This window comes from Talpa europaea, assembly GCF_964194135.1.
Source record: "Talpa europaea genome assembly, chromosome: 9".
Classification (NCBI taxonomy): domain Eukaryota; kingdom Metazoa; phylum Chordata; class Mammalia; order Eulipotyphla; family Talpidae; genus Talpa; species Talpa europaea.
Window position 1 is genome coordinate 32,849,769 of NC_140076.1, and position 21,459 is coordinate 32,871,227.

The 21,459-nt window shown below is 42.8% G+C and overlaps 1 protein-coding gene and 1 pseudogene across 2 annotated transcripts; both read left to right on the forward strand.

The window, feature by feature from the left end:
- Nucleotides 1-3,010: 3,010 nt before the first annotated feature.
- Nucleotides 3,011-19,823, forward strand: SHISAL2A (shisa like 2A; the record flags this gene model as incomplete). The annotated part of the gene is made up of 3 exons (XM_084242763.1): nucleotides 3,011-3,192; nucleotides 9,155-9,294; nucleotides 19,573-19,823. The coding sequence occupies 3 exons, from the start codon at nucleotides 3,011-3,013 to the stop codon at nucleotides 19,821-19,823; spliced, it is 573 nt and encodes a 190-aa protein (XP_084098889.1).
- LOC311177736 (cytochrome c oxidase subunit NDUFA4-like) lies at nucleotides 5,815-8,705 on the forward strand (annotated as a pseudogene). Its single transcript has 2 exons — nucleotides 5,815-5,934; nucleotides 8,472-8,705. The product of its transcript is annotated as a cytochrome c oxidase subunit NDUFA4-like (transcript).
- Nucleotides 19,824-21,459: the final 1,636 nt, after the last annotated feature.

Genomic DNA, 21,459 nt, shown 5'->3' on the forward strand with positions numbered 1-21,459 from the left:
CAGGCCAGAGTCATGGGGTTGGGGTGAGTCACCAGAGAGAGCGGGGAGCAGAACAGGCAGATGTACCGAAACACACTGCTGAGGGGGGCAGAGGGAGACGGGAGAGGTCTGCCATACCATGTGCGTTGCTCCAGGCTGGCTGGGGATGGAACTCGCACCACAAAGGCCACGGACAGCCCTCACAGGCCTGGGCTCAACCCCCTGCGCCACTAGGGAGGCCCAGAAGAGGTAGAGAAGTTTAGCATAGAGTCCAGAGGGCCAGAGTTAGCATTCAAGGGGAGTACATGAATTTGGACAGGAAAAAGTTGCATCTTTATTATTACTAACTTCTAACCAAAATTTTGCATTTCCCTCTATCATGCAGTTAAGCAATAAATCACAGTATTAGTAGCAGTACCTGTGACTTTTTCATCAGTAAAAATCATAGAAACTTCTATATTGCATTACAGTGGTGTTACCTTGAAAAACTGTTTACTTGCATTCACCACCTCAAAATTTTAAGAGTTAATAGACCAGCCTCTAGATCTTACTACTTAAGATGTTAAAAGAGACAAAATAAATATTTTGATATTGATTCAATATAATTGATAGTTTTTGTAATCCTAAATAATTTACTTTTTGTAGTCAAAAATCTCCTAAATAAGGGTCTATAGTCTTCATCAGACCTCCAGACAGGACCTGCACCTTGATACCAGTCCTGCCTGACTACTGATTGCTGTGTGACATTAGGATTACTTCTCTCAGGCCTGATGGTCCCATCCTTTCTTGGCTCACCCCAAGGGGTTGCTGGGCTGAAAAACGGCTTTGGAAACTGTTGGCAGCTTCCCAATTCTGTCAAAAGCCAGAGAAGAGTGTTTTTTTACAACCCAACTAAACCCCAGGTGTCCAGGAGACCTCTCTCCTTCTCACAGGATTACATCACTCCCCTTTACTTTCCATCTAATAAAGAGGCCAAAGTGTACCATTAGAGCACACCAGACACTCCCTGTTTGCAAAAAATCCACAACTCAGGGGGAAAGGTTATTGTGTGTGGGGGGAAGGGGTAACAGTAATTCCCTTTGTTTTCATATTTAAGCATATGATGACCCTTAAGGACACTACCCTCTCAAAACTGTTCCCTGCTCCCTCAGACAGTGTACGCTCTGAAATCATAGTCCCTGCATTTCCCCTTTCACTGCCTTGTCCTGAGATCATCTAGTTGACTCCCCCATCATTCCATGTATTTCTTAAGGGAAGACCCAGATTTGATCCCTCTCAGGGGCTCAAATGCCCAGGTCAAGGGCATGACACACATTAGCATCTGAGCAGCTGATCTAGAAAATGAAATGAACTTGAAGCACAGGGGGGAAATGTGGAGAAGAGGCTGAATTAGGGCTTGAGTCCAGATCCATTGATGCCTGTGGTCTATCCCCATACACCCAAAACAAGGGATGGAAGAATTGGGAATCCCAAGGCTCCCTATTTTACCCACTGTTGTAAAAAGTAAAGGCAGTTAAAGATTTTGTAATCTTGAGCTAGTCTCTAACCATTTGTACAATGGAGAAAGTCAATGGTTTTCAAGCCTTTTGACCTGACTCATAGTAAATTATTCATTTTGCATACTAACTTAATCCATAATCCATTCATATCTACACACACACACACACACACACAACTGTAACATTTTATGAAAAAGTAGTTTACTAACTGCAGTGCACTTTCTCTATTCTTTTTTTTTTTTTTCATGCTGTGACTCAATAACTGATTATATGACTCATGGGGTCTTTTCAGACCCCAACACCTTGTGATTGGCTAAATGGGAATGATCAACAATTAAAGCTCAGGAGTCCCTAGTCCTGACTTAGTGTGATTAAGTAAAGCAGTATACCTCTCAATCTCAGCTTCCCGGATTTATACTCAAAAGACACACAATCTGGAAGGGCTACATACAACTCCTTCACACTGGAGTTGGTCCTCTGATCCTAGTGAGCTGGAAATAATTTCTGAGAAAGAAGTGTGCTGACTTTGCTTCTTGGTGGATGGGGGTTACCCTCTATGACATGTACTAGTCCCCTTGTCCCAGGCCAGTGTGGCAGGGGGTGTGAACAAGGCATGTGAACATGTCAGTGCATGAGTTAGCTGCCTAGAGAAAGGAAGAGACAGGCAAGGAAGACAGAGGATGAGGATAGTTAAGATTCTACTGGAAAAGAGGTGCTGTTTAAGTCCCAGAAAGAATAAGGGCTTGGGAACAAGATAAATCGAGGTTAAAATTCCACAGGTTTACTAACCCAGACACCCTTAGTTCTCATTTATAAAATGGGTTTGAAAAACTCCGGTTCTCTGGGTTATAGTGCAGGTTTAATGTGTTCGTTACGCCCATACTGATCTTTAGGCTGGTCATTCCTCTGTCCCCTGAGCTAGCTTGAAACTGCTCTGATTCCCAGCATCCAGCACAATGTCCAGCGCAAGGTCAGTGCTCAGTGCAGGTGTGAAGTCCACACCCGTGACTTCGATTCCCGCTCTACCGCCCTGGACACCTCGTGTTACCTGTCTGAGCGCCCAGCGCCCTTCTGCTTGAAGTAGAAAGGCAGAGGGCGGGCGGGGGAAGCGCGAGTAGAGACGCATGTCCCGGAGGCTCCCCTGGGCTGCTCCCTCCTCTCGGCTCCGTAAGTCGCCCTCCGCCCCGCGACCCAGCGTCCGCTCCCGCCCCCTGCCCGCCGCTGCCCACTGCCACGGCTCCGACACTCCCCCACCCTCTCCTGCGCCTCCTCATCCCTTCCAGCCGAGCCCTGTGCGCGTACCTGGCTGCCTCTCTCGGTCCTCGGGGACTCTGGGTCCCGCAACCGCTGCGTCCCCGCGCCTCTGCGGTGCCTGTCTCTGTGTGTCTCCCTCTGTCTCTCTGCTTCTATCTGCCCATCTCTCTGTCTCTGTCTTTCTGCCTCCGTTAGTCCCACTCAGCTCGGCCGCCCGAGCCTCCCCTTCGCCAGCCGTCTGGTGGCCCGAGGTGGCGGCTGGCCCTGCGCAGGGCGCGATGAGCGGCGCCTGCACAAGCTACGTGAGCACCGAGCAGGAGGTGGTGGGCGGCTTCAGCTGCCCGCGGCCGGGGGGAGAGGCGGCCGCTGTCTTCTGCTGTGGCTTCCGCGACCACAAGTACTGCTGCGACGATCCGCACAGCTTCTTCCCATATGAGCACAGCTACATGTGGTGGCTCAGGTACCGGCCCTGGCCCTAACCCGACCTAGAACCTTACTCTGGTCTTAGCTCCCTCGCTCCACTCTCAGCCTGCTGTGTGCTGAACCCTCAATCCTCATCCAAACCACCCCAAAGCACCCAGCTCCATTAAGCCTTTACTGGCTCAGGCCCCAAACCAACCTTTGCTGTCACGACAGGACCACTCCACTTCCCCTTGCTTCAGTCTCCCATCCAGACCCCAACCATTATTTATTCAGGATTGAATTTCACCCCCAAGTTCACCCTGAAAATTCTTCATCCCAACCCCACTCCAAAATGTCACCCTCTACCCACTCTCCAGCCCCCAAATTAGATACCAAACAAATTACATACCTAAGAGCCAACTCCCATCTTCCAGGAAACCTAAACTCCACCTTCATCCCAGTGCCCATAAGGTTCCTTTCTAATACAAAGGCCAGCTTCATCATTACTCAATCCCCACAGCTGATTCCAGTCCCTACCTCACCAGGCCCAAACTTCCTCACAATCCTCCCTGAAACCCCTCCTCACCTCTCCTCCCTAATCCTGACCCCAAACATTATCTTGGCATATACCCAAACCTGAGCCTCCAGCCTCAGCCTTCATCTGATGCTACACCTCAGCCTCAGCCTCAGCCTCAGCCCAGCCTCAACTTTTTCTTCCTTGCCTCATATTTACTCATTCTTTCAGCCACTCTTTACCGAGCACTCAGCATATGCCAGGACCCATGACAAGTGCTGGGGATATGCTCCACTCTTGAGCTAAGGCAAAAGACCTGGGGATTAGAGCTGCCTCTCTTTATCATGAGGCAATGGCATAATGCCACAGCAGAAGCCAGCTCAGGCTTTATTTATAGAAGCGTAATTTTGAGTGAATCTGCACCTGTGCGACCTCAGTTTCCCCGCTTGTTAAGGAAGGTGGTGGTTAAGTCAGCGCTAACATTCCTGGAACCTAAGTGTGAGGTTGTAAGGGCAATGGGTTTCAATCTCTCTATGTCTCCAAAAGCCTCACCTAGATAATAGTACCTTATTTACGGCCTATTTCTGGGAAAAAGGCACCAGCAAAAAGGGACAGTGATTTTCCTGTCCCTAAAGATCTGCCTGCCCTCTTGGTAAGAAAAAGATAGTCTGTCACTAAAACTTCTCTCAGTCTGTCTTTTCATGTATAATATGTGATGATGATAAATCATTGCCCTAATTTCTGACTAGGGTTAGAACCAAATGAGATAAAGAGGCGAAATCAATTTGTCATATGCCACTGACAATTACCGATATAATTGCTTTTCTAGATTGCTCAATCTATAATTCTAAAGGGTTTTCAGATGGCTGGATTTTCAGCTACTGTATTTTCAGTTACTATCTGTAACCTGGGGAATCACATGAATTTTTCTCTATACATCCATATATTCATTCATTCAGTCAGTCATTCATCCTAGCCTTTACTTGTGCTTTGCTAGGTGCTTTGCTGGGCACTCGGGGCACAGAAATCAATTATTTCTTACCACTGAGGAACTCAGTCTGTTCAGAGTGATATGGCATGCACCTAAGGTATAACAATAGAGTATTGTTGAAGAGCAGTTGCATACCTAGCACTAAGCTGGGTGCTGAAATCAATATATAATATGTTGTATAAAGAATAATGTTAACCTCTCTTTGAAATCTAGAGACAGTGTGGAACTTGGGGGCTGGTTAGAGCCCAATCCAAACCTTGGTTCTGTCATTTATTATCTATGCAAATTTGGGCAAATTATTTCTGTGTCTCTTTTTTTCATCTTTAAAATGGCAATAGTACTACCTGTTTCATAAAAGCTGTGAAGAATAGTCATGTGAAATAATGCATGAAAGTGACTAGTGCATATAGCAGGTACAAAATAAAAGGGAGTTTCCTTTCCCTGGTTCAGAGGTGGAAAAAAGTGAAACTTAGATATGAAAGTGAATTATGCAAGATCTTCTAGCAAAATGATAGCAGACTGAGATTTAAAAAACATTACCTAGGACCATCCAGGCTAGATATATTCAGACATTTGAAACATTGCCTCTTCATTTCACAGATCAGAAAATTTGAAAGAGTTTACATTACTTCCTGGGAGTATCCCAGAGGAAGTGGCAGAACTAGGATGAAAACTCAAGCCTGTCTGGACCTAAGGCCAGGCTTGTCCTGATGCACAATTGTCAAAATCTGACCTGGTTCTCATAACTTGCTCTGCTCAGAGCATTTGAAAAACCCTTACCCTGACTCTCTTCTGGGCACTGTGCTAGCCCTTGGGGATACACAGATGAATAATCTCAGTACCCAGCCAGATCCCCATCTTTCTACTGCAACTCCCTTTCCTTATCCCTCCTGTAGTCCCTCCTGTTACCTTGAATGAACAATTTCCCAGAATGGTGTGCTTTAGTAGCTCAGACAATGCAGTAGCAGGTTGAATGGGGTGACCTCTGAAGTCACATTGTACAGCAGATCCTGAGGAAGATCATTCTGTTTTGTGTTGTTTAGTTGATGAGAAAGAAAAAAAATCCCAAAAATCCCAGTGATATTATTTGAGGACCCATTTTTATTATAGGTCATTTTGCTTAAAGTTGCAGTTTCCAAGAATATTTCGATGTTGTTAAGTGAGGACTTCCGACAATGTGCTCCCACTCTGTGGCCCTAAGAGTTGCTGAAAGGTTTCAATCTGCAGAGCTGACTTTCCCTGGGCTTGCACATCACACTGGAATTAACATCACAGACAACTGCAAAGTGGAGGAGGCGAGCTGAGTGTCCTTAGGACATCTATGTGATCAGTGTACTGCAAACACTGAAACAGCTCTTCTGGCACACTCCTGACAGAGCCCCACCACTGCAGAGGAGAGAACTTGTTTTACTCTAGATTTTATTTAGTCCTTTTCATGAAAGTCAACACTAAAAACAAAAATCTCCACGTAAACACTATTTACTTGAATAGTGCTTATGGAGAATTGCTATCCTTAAACGTATATCTCAGAGAGTAAAGATTCTGTAGAGAAGCAGCTGGTCTTAGCACATGTAAGGTCCACTTTCCAAACACTCTCCATCACCAGAGAAACAAAAAGGCAGCCGCCTTACTAGAAGGGAGAGGTGGTGGTCAGGCACTGTACATACACTATTTTCATCTTTGAGGTTAGGTTCCTGGTGAGCTAGGGACCTTTATAATTGAAGAAAATGAAGATCAAGAGGTCAAGTATTTTTCAGCTCATGTGCAGCAGAACCAGGATTCAAACTTAGAACTGCTTGACTCAAAAGCCCTAACAAAGATTAAACTGCTCCTCTAATTCTTCTTAAGAGTCACAGTGGGTGGGTATCTATGTTTCAGAATCATATATGTGTGAAATCCTACAAGGTTAGCAGCTCTTCAGTCCAATTTCCCACCCTAAGCAGGAATCTCTTAATTTCATTGAAAGATGTCCTCATCCAGGTATTATGGGCAAACTTGCCCAGAAATAGGGAATTTACCACTTCTTGGGACAGTATGTCCACCATGGGACACCTCGGATCATTTTAAGTTCCTCTTATACTATGCACAGATCTTCCCCCTTGGAATCTCCCTTCTTGTTCCCTGCTCTGTCCTTTGGAACTGGTTCCTCTGTCCCCAGACCGACCAGCAGACATGGTGCCCACTCCCTGACTGAGCTCTGAGTTAGGGTATCTACCCCCAAGCACTTCAAAGGACCCTAATTTTAGAGATCCCTTTTCTATACAGGTGCCCATAGATGTCCCTTGTGAAGGGTGGGGACCTGAACACAGGTATCTCTATAAATAATATCTCAAAAGAGATAAAAATCATGTTTCTTTTTTTAAAAAAGAAATATCTACTAACTACTTACCAAGTGCCAGTGCTTGTACAGGGGAAGACAAAATCAATATAACATGGTTGAATCTGTCTTCAGAACACACGAGGAAGGGTGAGTACCTATGTGACAAGAGTATTACATATATCATTCCTCCTCACTACCACCTGTGAGGGACTGTGTTTTGATCATTCTCACTTTTCAGACAAGGATGCTGAGTCTCAGAAGGATAAATAATTTCATCAAGCTCTCACAGTGTGTTAGTTACAGAGCTGGTAGGTATGGTCCCAAGGTCCTTTGCTCTTTCCCTATCACATTGGGGATCTCACCAAGTGGGAACTGCAGAGGGCCCTGAGTAAAGTGTCCTGGCCAAGTGTCCTGGCATGGGAGAAGTAAAAAGGGAGAAAGATGACCAAGAAAAGTGCTATTGAGAAGAAACATTTGAGGGTGCGCTGGGCTGCGAAGCTGCCCGCAGCCTCTGCAACGCCGGTTCGATCCCCGGCCGCCGCCTCCGGTGAGGGTCCCACATGGCGCACAGACCTCTCCTGCCACGCCCGCTGCTCCCCTCAGCAGTGTACTTCGGTCCTTCTGCCTGCTCTGCTCCCCGCTCTGGCTTTGGTGAATTCTCTCACCTTCCCGTGTTTCTGACTGTACCCAGTACTTGTATAAATAAATAAATAAATCTTAAAAAAAAGAAAAAGAAGGAAACATTTGAGATGAACCTTCAAGGACAGGTAAAGTTGCAATGTGGGGAGATGATAGAGAGGCATTAGGTGGAACAGGAAAAAAAGTGAGCCCCAAGTGAAACAAAGTATTGCTGTCTGGAGACTAGGTGACCAAAGCCTGACTTGGGACAGAGGCAGTGGGGCTGAGGTTGAGGGACCAGTGGCAAGGAAGTATTCTAGATATGGAGTCTACACTGGCATGAGGACCCATGAAGGTTGGGTCAGAAATTACCTTGAGACTGGACTGACAGTTTTTTTTTTTTAAATGATTTATTTATTTATGCATACAACAACTGGGGTGTAAGTCAGAGGTGCGGGAGGTGAGAGGATTCACCAGAGACAGAATGGGGAACAGAACAGGCAGACTGACTGAAATACACTGCTGAGGGGACCAGCAGGCGAGTCAGGAGAGGTCTGCTGCTCCATGTGTGTATCTCCCTGGCTGGGGATCAAACTAGTGCTATACAGTGGCTGCGAACAGCTTTATAGGTTGCACCTTACCCCTTGCACCACCAGGGAGGCCCCCCGAAGTTGTTTTTTAACAAAGGTCTGCTATGTGTCTTTAGTTTTCAGAAACAGCAGTGTGGAGAGGGATCTTTAAGATATTCTCACTTGGGTGGGAGCAGGTTGAAGTAAGTAGGGCAGGGAAAGGCTTAGACTGGGCCTTGTAGATTTGCTCTCCTCTCCTTCCTGGCCTCTCCCAATGCCATGCTCTCCCAATGCCATGGCCTCTCCCATAATCATGCTCGGCTAGATCCTCAGTCAAGCCAAGAGGCATCCAATCTTGATCCCCCTCTGCATTTACGGAGCTGGAGGTGCTGGAGCAGCTCTGTATGTCATGCACCTGGCTTTCTTCAATCCAGATGTCCGTTGAGAGAGAAAGAATAACCCAGGACCCTGCAACAAACTGGGTTCCAATGATCAATACAAGTTCTACTCAGTGAATGTAGATGACAGCAAACTGAAGAAAGAAGGTCCAGACTTCTAAATGAAATATTTCACTATAAAGCTGCTTTTTAAAAGGAAAGACTTCCACATGCCATCTGCACAATTTTCCTTTAACTAGGAAATATTTCCCCTCTAAGTGCATGAAATCATGTTGGTGTATTGTGTTGAGGCTTACACTGAATAATAAATATCTGAAACTTGAAAAATAAAAAGGAGAAAGTAGGGAGGGAAGGAGACATGAAGAAAGGGAGCACACCAAGTTCCAACTGGGTGGTGGTGCTGAGCCACACTAGGCTACGTGTGTGGCAAGTGCTTGGCATAGAATCGATGACCTTTCCCATGTTTAGGCACAGAAAGCCTGTTGAAGGCAAGAAGAGGCAGAAAAAGTCGAAGCCAGCTGATTCCTATAACACCTGCAACACTTGTATGATATGCAGTCTCCCTATTCCCTTCCTAACACTCATCTCCATTTTTGTCTTCTTTACCCAGTATTGGTGCTCTTTTGGGCTTGTCCATAGCAGCGGTGGTCCTCCTGGCCTTCATTGTCACTGCCTGTGTGCTTTGTTACCTGTTCATCAGCTCAAAGCCCCACACAAAGTTGGATCCAGGTTTAAGCTTACAGACTGCAGGTAAGAGGCCACATGATCCTCTTGTATTCAGCAGTCTAGCACCTTCAGTGAAGGGAGATATTTAGAAGTGATGTCTGGAACATTTGCCTCTTGAGTGTTCCTGGAATACTCAAAAGCAGCAGCATGTCTCTCAGGAGGCTCACGATCTGAACATTTCCATCCCCAACTCTTCATGTGCTCAATGTTTACCAAAATAATTTGATGCAATCAGCATTTTTTTGGTCACACAACGGTTACTCTATGTTGTGCATTTTCTAAGACACTTTTAATTTTAGCTTTGGGGAGTGCAAACTGGTATTAATATCACTCCTAAACAAAATAGAATTATAAGAAAAATGTGCTGCCCGCTCCACAATTCAATTGATTCAGAAAGTAAATACAGATTTTAAAAAAAGATTTATTTATTTATGCATACAAGAACTGGGATACAGGCCAGAGGTGCAGGCAGTAAGAGGGTTAACCAGAGACAGAGTGGGGATCAGAACAGGTGGATCTACTGAGATACACTGCTGAGGGGAGTAGCGGGTGAGACATGAGAGGTCTGCTGTGCCATGTGGGTAACTCCCTTACTGGGGATTGAACTTGTGCTGCAGTGGCTGCTGGTAGCTTCATGTGCTGAGGTTTAACAACTTTGTGCCACCAGGGAGGCCCAAATGCAGATATTTTTTGATAAGCTGATGTTTTGGGCTACCCATCCCTTCATTAGTATAGGCCATCTAGAGCATCCTGGGGCAAAAAAAAAAAAAAATGTGTTGCTGTTTCACAAGTCTTTATTGCACACATTTTTAGCACCTCCTGCGAGATATTGTGAAGGTTCCAGTCCTTACTGGCAAAAAAAAAAATCTTTCAGTATAATTTGGCAAAGAACGTTCAAAAAAGGAATTATTATCTTCATTTAACAAATGAGAAAATCAAGGCTGAGAGAGTTTAGGTGAGTTGCTCAAAATGTTACAGCTAATAAATGGTAGAACTGAAATTCAGGGTCGGTGGTAGCTAAACCTCAAGGAAAGACAGAGAGGGCTGAATGATAAGCATTGGTAAAAGATTAGTTTTTCAGGCCTCCCCTGGTGGCGCAGCAGTTGAGCGCTGGGCTGCGAAGCTGCCCGCAGCCTCTGCAGCACCAGTTTGATCCCCGGTTCACCCGGTGAGGGTCCCACACAGACCTCTCCTGTCGTCCCGCTGTTCCCCTCAGCAGTGTACTTCGTCAGTCTGCCTGTTCTGTTCCCCACTCTGGCTCTGGTGAATTCTCTCCAGTGCTTGTATAAATAAATAAATAAATCTTTTAAAAAAAAAAAAGATTAGTTTTTCAACTTAACAACAACTTGTGCAAAAAACAACACAAGAACCCTCAGATCCTGATAACCAAATAATCCTGCTGTTGCTGGGCAGTGCAAAGCAGGAGGGATGTTTTTTGAAGGTGCAAGGATTCATCTGGCTCCCCTGGGAGTCAGTGTCAGGAAAAGATGAAAAAAGCTGAGCCCAGAACTGGCCTGGTTTCTTCAACTTCTGTAGAAAAAAATCCTGAAAGTTAGTGAAAACCATAGAACAACATGGTGCTATATGAGATGCAGGGTGTGTGTGTGGCTAGAAGGACTTAGTATCATAGACAACTCAGCTCTTCCCGAATTAATCTATAAATAAAATCCCAACAAATGGTTCATGGGATTTGTTTAATTCTGAAATTAGTCTGGAATAGTAAAGGTACAAGAGTGAACAAAACAATTTTGGAAAAGAAAGGAGGGGCTTGTCTTATCAGATAATAGAACATTTTAAAAAGATGTAAGAATTTGTTAATTTGATATTGGCACAGAAATTGGCTGATAGAATGGAGCAGGGACGCTGTTTAAACCTCCTACAACACAGAGGACAGAATGCCACAGTAAAGAATCATCTGACCCAACATGTCAATAATGCTGATATTGAGAAATCCTAAAACAGAGAATTGAGAAATAGACTAAAATAGGAAGATGAATAAAATAATTTTTAAGAAAGGAAAAAAGGGAAAATTAGCCTACTTCAGATACAAATTGACATCAGATATGAATAATATAAAACAAATAATACATAAGATTGAAAATAAGGAACACATAGATATGTTAATATAAATGCACATGCAGACAGTTCTCATTATTTGCAGGTTCCGTTTTTGCAAATTTGCCTACTTGCTAAAATTTATTTGTAACCTCAAAATCAACAACCAGTGTTTCCAAGGTCATATGTGCATGTGGATATGTGCAGAGCAGCAAAAAATCCAGGTTGCTGGGTGACACGTCCTCTCGGCTGAGAGTGAACAAGGCTGTGCTCTGCCTTCTTATTTCAGTTCTTATACTATGAACAATTGTCGTTTTCTTGGTAAATTTAATCCATGATTCCCCCCCTTTTTATTGGTAATATCATAGTTTTAAATGGCCCCCAAATACAGTGCAGGAGTACTTTGCAGTGGTTTTAAGTGCAAGTCTGAGATGTGGCTTGTGGAGAAAACATGTGTTACAAAACACATGTTACATAACAGTAGAAGTTATTGTGCTGTTAGTTATGATTTCAATGTTAATGAACCAATAATATGTACTACGTTAGTACTAATATGTACTAACCAATAATATGTATTTCACCAGAAATACATGCAAAAAGCAAAATTATGCATTGATCAGTTGACAAAAATTTTGTGACCAAAGGTTCATAGAAACCTAACTTTATGATTCCCCTAGGAGCAATGAGTCAGTATTCTGTAATTAAGTGTTTTCAGTGACTTTGTAAACAACTACTGCAAGTAATAGAAAATCAACTATATATAAAATAGAGACATTAGTGATATCCAGAATATATATATTGGGGTATACCAGTGCTAGATCATTTGACTGTAAAATATATAAGTATATTCATAATATATCAATATATGGATATAGATATAGATATTTACATCTATAAACACATACACACTTTTAAACATACGAGAAAAACATAGTCAGCCCAAAAGTACACGCAAAAATCTCCTCAGCCTTACTAATAATCAAGAGAATGCAATATAAGAATGATATATCCTTTCTTAAACAATTGCATTGCAAAATCTAGAAATGGATCACATGAAGTATGAGAAGGTTGGTAATAGGGTATGCATACTTTCATATACTGCTGGTAAGAATATAAATTGATATAACTTTGTAGAACAATTTGGCAATATCTCTTTGAATTAAAAATGTATATCCCCTATAACTCAGTAATTCCATTTCAAATTTGTGCCTTAGAGAAATAGTAGCATTAGGAGACTTGCAATGATGATATCATTTTGACTTGTCCTATTGGAAACAAACTAAATGTTCATCAGCAGAGGAATAAAGAAATATGATACAACAGAAAAAAAGAATTAACTGACTCTAAATAGACCATCTCATTCACTCTTCACAATAAATGAGCAAAGTACTGATCTATTACCTCCATTTTACAGATGAGGAAACTGAGGTCCAAAGTCACCTAGTGAGTGACAGAGCCAGCTCTACTACTCTCCTTATTCCTGTGCTGTGAAAGGGAAGCCCCTACTATGTGCCAGACATTATTTGAAATTTCATGTGCACTCTCTCATCTAATTTTCCCAACTACCCCAGTTGAGGTAGGTGTTATTATCACCAATTTTGCAGATGTGAAAACTTGGTCTAAGAGAGCTTAGATGACTTACTCAAGTGATTATAGCTTATAAATTGTGCAGCTGGAATTCAAATATGTGTCTTTCTGCCCCCAAAGTCCTACTTTTTTTCTCTTGCCAGGCTGGGTCTATGGGATGCTCCTGCTTGTGTCCTGCTCCCTTCATCTCTCCCCATCCTGTCGGCACCCTCAACCTTTCTGACTCAAAGGAACTATTGTTCCTCACTTGACCTGTAGACAAAAAACAAGCTGGTGCTCCACCACCAGCTGGATTTATTCAGTCTCCAGGGTTTGAGAAAGCTTGTGTTCTTTTTGCTTCTTATTTTTAAGGTGGAAAATGCATTTCCTGACCTTTTACTAAATGATAGCTTTTAGCACTCTACTTGTTGCTCAAACTCAGCTCTTAGTTTTCTCCCTCTTCATTAAGTGCTGTTCTCTCCTCCCTCTGAACCCAGGAGCATCTTGTCCCTACTTCTACATGTTAGACAGTTTACAGGCCCACTATCTTCTATTCATCAGAGTTTTTTCTTTTACACAGAATTCCATTTCTGTTTGATTTCTACTTCTTCAGTAGAACATGTAGAGGAATCATTAGCCTGACTTAGAGCAGAGGAAAACAAAGCTCACCAAGAGAAGTGAATTGGCCAAGTCTACATTACTAGTGAGCATGTGCTGCTGGGATGTCAACTCTTATGTCCCCGACCCTATAGCCTATGATCATTGCACTGTCCCTTGGGGTCCTGATCTCTGGGTTTGGAGGCACAGGCAGGGTGGGGAGTGCCTTGGCAAGAGCAGAATGGAAATGGAACAGAATTTCTAGAAACAGGCTCCCTCTGCTGCCCAGGTGTTCTTCACTGTCCTATCACACCCCAGCCCTCAAACTTGGGATGCAACAAAGACCTTAGCTTCCTTACTCTGATATTTAGTGAGGAACCAGATTGATCAGAAGAGTAACTAAGCTTCCACTGTTGTTGTAGGCACTATGCTAAAGACCTTATGCTAAAGATTTTAAATGTACTGTCCCATTAACCTGCTCAACTACTCTGCCAGGTTTACTAATCCTATTTTGCAGATGAGATGAGTGAGGTAAGTGCAGAAGTGATATCCCACCCTAGGTACAATTAATAAGAGATAAATTATAGAAAAAATTAAGGACAAGAATTCAGTCCTCATCATCCTCAAAGTACTTCTAGAAATCAAGTCTGATGCTCTCACTGTAGAGATGGGGATGGGGGTGCTGAGACCTAGAAAGAGGCAGTTTGTGCCCAAGGTCACTCAGCCAATTGGTGGCCAGGTCTTTGCCATCAAGACCAGGGGTCTTTCCTGTCACAACTGCCCTTTCACTACAAAGTAGTTTCCCTCAGTGCCTCTCATCTTCCACATGGGGCTCAGTTGCCTCTGCTTTTTGCCTCAGATCCCTCTGCTTTTTAATTAATCACACTGGGGGTACTGGGAAGGTGGCAGCTATGAACCAAACAGCCTCAGTGGTGAGTTACTTTGACTCATCTCTAAGCAGGAAAAGAATATGAGTCCGTCTTTCCTGGCTGGTCACCACAGGCTAGTCCCAAGTTCAGGGTTGAGGGCTCCGAGCAGCGGGGGAAGAGGCCCTTGGAGAAAGGTGGGAAGACACAGACCTGTGCTGGGACATCAGAGAACCTGGCTTTGTCCCCAGCTTTGTCCCTCTTATTGTGTGAGAGTCATTTCTCTTGAGCCTTAATTTGCTATGTAAAATGTGTACAATAACACCTTACTAAGAAAGTTGTGAAAACTGAAGTTGATGCTTATGTAGGAGCCAATTAGTCTCTAACACAGAGTAGGCTTTTAACAATTGTCAGCTCTCATTTTAATTATTATCAGACACTTAAATTTTTACATGTTTGTCTCCTCAAAGAGTCTGTTAAAATTTCAAAAATAGAAACCATGTCTTAAATGAGTTTGGATCCCCAGCCTGGATCATAGTTCCTAGCCTACACCAAAGGTTCACTTTGTGGAAAGAGTCCAAGCTTTGACAACAGGCAGAATGGAAAGTGAATCCTGGATCCAATACTAAATAGCTGTGTCAATGTTGACTTTCTCTCTCTGGGCCTCAGTTAATTATCTATAACAGAATAACCCCTCCCCCACAAGCTATTAAGAGATTTAGATAACATTCTCTTATCTGAGAGATTCTTGTACTAGCACATTTTAGCCAAACATGAATCTTCTTATGTAACTTCAAAATATAAATTGGTATATTTGCCTTTATGATTCCTTCTTTCCCAAGTGCCAATTGGCTGGAAGAACTAGCACCATTTCAAAGATGGGACCTCCTTCCCCTAGGTTTCAGGCACCATTGTAGGATTTTAACAACTTCCTTTATATGTTAGTCAAAGGAAGAGGCAGAACTATCTAAGATCAAGTGTGGGATTACTACCTATTCCACTGGTTTCCCTGGAAGACTAGGACTGTGAAATGAAAGGCAATCGAATACACATTCCATGGGAGTTCTGGATCTGTGAAATAGTCATAATAAAAAAAAAAGTCAGGGTGGTTCCACAAACTCAGTATAAACCAGCAGTATGATATGTCTGCTAAAAAATAAAAATAAAATATGAGGTGAGTGAAACTTTAGTTTGCGTTAACAGAAGTATAAAATCTGGAAGTAAGAGATTTATGGCTTTTTTTTTTTTAACTCCCAATTGGATAGAAAACATGAGCCATCACATCTCAGAGGTAACTTTTTAGCATCTACAGTTTCCCAGCTTTGGTTTCTGCTGATCTGAGGGTGCCCAAATATATCAGTGAGGACTTCTGAACAATTTCCAACATTTCATAGGTTTTACTGGGACCAAGTTTCTCTTTGAGCTAGAATTGTATTAGTTTAAGGGAATTAATTCATATGGGTGCTCTCCTGCTAATCAGAGTTCTTTGATAAATACAAAATGGGGGAAAATAATGCTTAATAACTGTAGTCCATTGTGTTGGTGGAATCCTTTAAAACATGGAATTCAAGAGAAAAGAAGGAGAAAAATGAGGTTAGCCACACTTTCAGCCCCACTTTGTAAAGTGGTAACTGAGACCCAGAGAGGAGAAGCGGTGAGCCCTAGATAGCACAGTGATTTAATATCAGAATGAGAAATGCCTTCTAAGCCAAGGCTTTATAGCTCCTAGAAGCCCCAGGGTTTCCCCTGCACTCTGACTGCTGCTCAGAGTCCCACAATTTAAGAGGAACTTTGATCAATCAAGTAATCAGAGACAGGTGATCAGCTTAGTCTGGGAACCAGGTCATGTGAATCTCCCTGCAAGCGGTTTTGCCACAATAACATTTGTGGGACATTTCTTTTTGAACAGTGCCCATCCCCTGGATGTCTACAATATCAGCTTTCTTGTAGATTCACATGTGTGTGGAAAAAGGAACAGCTCCATGGACAAAGGAAAAACTCCATGTTCTAAAAGGCCTACAGAACACATAATGGATGCTTCTCTTTCCCCTTGGGTGGGTCATTTTTGGCAATTTACTGGAAGTTGGTGGTTCCCCAAAACATTTTTTAAATTTAATTATATCTGCAAAATCATTACCATACAAGGTAACATTCACAGGTTCTAGGGATCAGAACCTGATATTTTGGAGACCACCACTCAGCCCACAATACCATCCAAACCAGCAATCGTACTCCTAGGTGTTTATCCTAGAGAAATAAGAATGTATGTCTGCACAAAAATATGTATATAAATGTTCATAGCAATCTTATTTGTAATAGACAAAAATTGGAAACAACCTAGAAGTTCCTTAGTGGGCAAATGGATTATATGCAGCCTTAAAAAGGAACGGACTACTGATGCATACAACACAAATGGGTGTTAAGGGTATTATGCAGAGTAAGAAAAGCTAATCTCAAAAGGTAGTATACTGTATAGATCCATTTATCGTAATGGACAATAGGCTAGTGGTTACCAGGAGTTAGGTTTAGGAGGAAGGTGTGATTATAAATGGGTTGTGGCAGTGGTTATATCAATCTACACATGCAACAAACTTTCATAGTACTATACACCAAAACTAAAGTGCATGTAGAAACCAATAAAATTGATTAGGCTCGGTAGTTTACGTAATCATATCACAGTCACTACCAGTTTTCTGGTTTTGAAATTATTCTAGGATTATGTAAAATGTTATCATTAGGGAAAGTGAGGTGTGGTGGACCCTGGGACTCTATTTTTGTAGCCTCTTATGAGTATTAAATTATTTAACCTTAGAAAATTCAAAATAAAACACAAAAAAGGAAATGTTTTATTTTTATAGGTGAGAAGTCCAAAAATAGGGTAGGCTGTAGGCTTGGTATGAATAGGTGTTCACAGTGTCCCTGTACTTGTGGCTCCAGCCTCTGATTGTCTCAGTACCGCCCTCTGTTGGCTTTCTCCTCAGGCTGACTTTTCTCACTGTGGTAAGTTGGCTGCCAGCAGTCCTTGGGACTAATGAAGTTTGTTCCTATCTCGCCAGAAGGACAAAAAGGGTGCTATCATTTCTTTCCACCAGAAAACAAAACAACAAAGACCTGTGTTCTACTCTGGTTAGACCATCTTAGATCACGTGTCCACTTCTAAACTGATCACTGCCCTGGGAAATGCTTTGCACTGATGACCCAGTCATGAGGCAAAGGAACGGCATTACCTGAGTGACTTAGATCAGGTCTCATTCCTGGAGATGGGATGGAGCCAGTCCCAGCCCCAAATAACTGCTATTACCAGGTGGGAAAATGTGGAATGGATGTTGAGTAGCCAACCCCAAAGTCTAGTACAATTTCCTTCTTGGAATTCACTTTTCTATTGATTTCAGAAACACTATTTTTCCTGGATCTCCTCCATCAATAGGTTTTATTTTATTTATTTTATTTTTTATAGAGGCATATTTTCTTTGTTTGTTTGTTTGTTTTTGTTTATACATGCACTGGGTACAGTCAGAAGCGCGGGAGGGTGAGAGAATTCACCAGAGCCAGAGTGGGGAGCAGAGCAGGCAGAAGGACCGAAGTACACTGCTGAGGGGAGCAGTGGGCGGCAGGAGAGGTCTGCGCGCCATGTGGGACCCTCCTCTGGTGGCCGAGAAGCAGCCGGGGATCGAACCGGCGCTGCAGAGGCCGCGGGCAGCTTCGCAACCCAGCGCTCAACCGCTGCGCCACCGGGGAGGCCCCATCAATAGGTTTTAAAGCACTGGCATTTTCTAGACAAAGAAGGCATAAAATGTCATTCCAGTCAGCAGAAACAGTACAAGCAAAGATCCAGAGATGTGAAGGAAGAAATGGATCTATTTAAGGCATAATAAAAGTATAGCTGTGGCAGAGCATTGAGTTCTTGGGGAAAGAGTGGTTAGTAACAAAGCTAAAGAGAAGGGATGGGGCCAGTACATGAAGAGTCTTGAAAGCTCCCTCAAGTGTCAGAAATATTAGGAATACATTGAGGGCTTTTGAGAAAGAACAGTATGTGGATGCACTTGATCTCAGAAAGAAAGATCTCTCTGGTTACTGCATGAAGGATGACCCTAAGGGGGGGTCCAACTGAAGGATCTTCCAGTGGTTTGGGCAGAAGATGAAAGCCTGATCTAGGATGGTAGCGTTGAGCATGGAGAGAAATGGATGGAAGGTAGATATGACAGGCGGTGATTCCGTGGCATCAGTAGGGCCTGGTAAATTGTTTTAAATTAGAGGGTATGAGAGATAATTTACATTTCTGACTTGAACACTTGATATACTTTTTATCCAAAAAAGCAGGAATGTTCAAATATGCCAAATGTGCCTGGCTTGTCAAGGGAGATAGGGCTTAGAAATGACCACGAGATTTAGTGACAAAAAATTTTAAGCTAAGAAGGGGGCAGAAATCAAGTAAATTGCAGCAGAATAAGTCATGAATGGGAGGTAGGGAATAAAAAGGCTAAATTTCCTTTCAAGCTGAGATGTAAGAGGAGGAGAGAAAATAAAGTAGATGAAGAGACTCATGGAATCTATTCTTAAAGCAGAGAATAGTGCATGTTTTAAGATTTCCTAGCACTTCTCTGTAGAGGTGGAGTGAGCCTGTATCCTCACTGATAAAATGAATTTTTCATAGTAGCTACCTCATAGGTTTATGGTTTAGGTCAAGTCTTTATAACTCCTAATGATTTTTTTTGTCTCCCCGCTCAACTTTAAGTTCATGAGAAACATTGATAGCCCTTAGTCCATAATATAGTATATTGTTTTTTTTTTTTTTTTAAGATTTATTTATTTATTTATGTATACAAGCACTGGGTACAGTCAGAAGCACGGGGAGGGTGAGAGAATTCGCCAGAGCCAGAGCGGAGAGCAAAACAGGCAGAAGGATCAAAGTACACTGCTGAGGGAGCAGCGGGCGGCAGGAGAGGTCTGCGCGCCATGTGGGACCCTCCTCCGGTGGCCGGGGATCGAACCGGCGCTGAGGAGACTGCAGGCAGCTTCGCAACCCAGCACTCAACCGCTGCGCCACCGGGGAGGCCCAGTTTATTGTTATTGTTAATAAATTTGTTAAACAAATGTTAAACAAATGAGCACAGTGCTGCCAAGGTAAGCACTTTGGGAAGCTAGCCAGGGTGTGTGATGTTGGTGGGGGAGGAAAGGGCTACAGAAGGAAGCTCCATGCCCTGAGTTTGTTTTCCAGACCATGAGGAGGCGCCCCCTGACGACCAAAGTGGGAACATGGGCAATTTGGTGGAGGTGTCAGGAGCGAGATCTCTCCAGCAGAGTCACCCCTTCCTGAACCCACGACTGTTCTGCCAAGAGGAGCCGGATGTGGACCCCAAACACTTCCTCCAGCATTGCTTCATGGCCACAGTAACTGCTAGTGATATTCCGGGCAGCCCTGAGGAGACTCCTGTCCCCAATCTAGACCCACGTGGACTGGCCCCATAAACTTCCAATAAATATCACTATACCATCTTCTTCAGGAGTCTCTTTTCTGTGAACAGTGAGGGTGGAGAATGATTAAAGGGACTTTGGAGCGTAAGGGAATAAATAAGGGCTTTTCCCAGCAAACCCACTCAGTCCCTACTGTGGACCCAGGTATATTGCTATGGTGGGTCTAATGTAGGCCGGAAGGAGATTAGACATGGGTCTTGGGTAAAATGGTCAGCAACAACTCCAAACAACCACAGGCCTATGGAGGCATAGAGGAGTCCTTCACCTACTCTGGGGAGTCAGGGAACTCAGACTTGGTCTTCCTGCCATGTAGCAGGTGTATGTAGGATACCCCAAGACTGAGAGGCAAGTAACTCCTGTCTCTCCAGCAGCTCTGCCCCACTCCTGGAGTGAGTCCTTTCCCAAGGAACAGAAAGAGAAGTATAACGTACAGGGCCCAGTCATGTTTAATAGCATCCAATTTCTCAGATGTATGAGAGTGAATGAACGAGTGAAGAAATGAATGGTTAACAGGCCAACACCATTTCCTCCTTGTGAACTCAGCCACTTCCTATGTTGGCATGAACCATGCTACTCATGTCGTCTGACAAAGGTCCAGGCATGGGACAGATTCCTGAAAAGTCAGAAATCTCGTTAGCTGACTCCTGCTAGATTCTTCTCATTTGTTTATGGCTGATTCTTCTGAATATTTCAATTGTTAATACACGTATTTGAAAAGTAAAACTGCAAATGTTGCATGACCAAACAAGAAATAACTAATTTGTTGACAATGGCACTGCATGATATAAACAGTACATTTTGAAACAATTAGTATTTTTCTGCTTGGAAGCAGTGATTTAAATTTTGGTCTTACAAAAACAAGTGATATGTCACACCTGAAAACTTCTGGGAACTAAAGGCTGTAAACATTCCCCGCCAAGTTTTTGACATAGATTTGTGGTCTTTTAAGGCAGGGACCATATGGGGAGGTTAGAGATAGCAGTTAGAGATAGCAGTTAATTGATAGTTGAAGTTACAGATAGTTGAAGTTAGAAATAACAGTTAGTTGACAAGATAAATAAAGAAGCAATAGGTAAAAATATAGCCTTGAGAAAGTAAAAGGAGTTTCCCTTTTTCTTTTAAAGCTGGGGGTTAGAAAAAGTTCAGTGCAACTTATGCGGCACTGGGGTTCTTTGGGTTTTTTGATTCTTTACTACTTTTATTAAATTAGAATAGATTAGTTATAGGAATAAAAGTTTTCTGATTTTAGCAGTAATTGGATTTGATTACCAATATATAAGGTGATTATATTTTTTAATGTTTAAGATTTAGGAATTTTATAACTTTTGATTAGTAATTTAGCAGTTGTAAAGGAGTTAAGTTTTAGTCATATAAGTTTTTGTTGTTTTGCTGTTTTTAGCATTAACAGAATGATTACTGGGCAGTGAAAAATAAATGACTGTTAGTGGATATTTTGTGTGGTAATTGTATTTACCTTTAGAATTAAGTGAAATGGCTAGTATCACCTCAGCAAGGGGTCATAGGTCCCCAGGCCAGTTTTGAAAAAAATGCCATGGTTGTTAGTCTTTTTTTTTTTTTTTTTTAAGATTTATTTATTTATACAAGCACTGGGTACAGTCAGAAGCGTGGG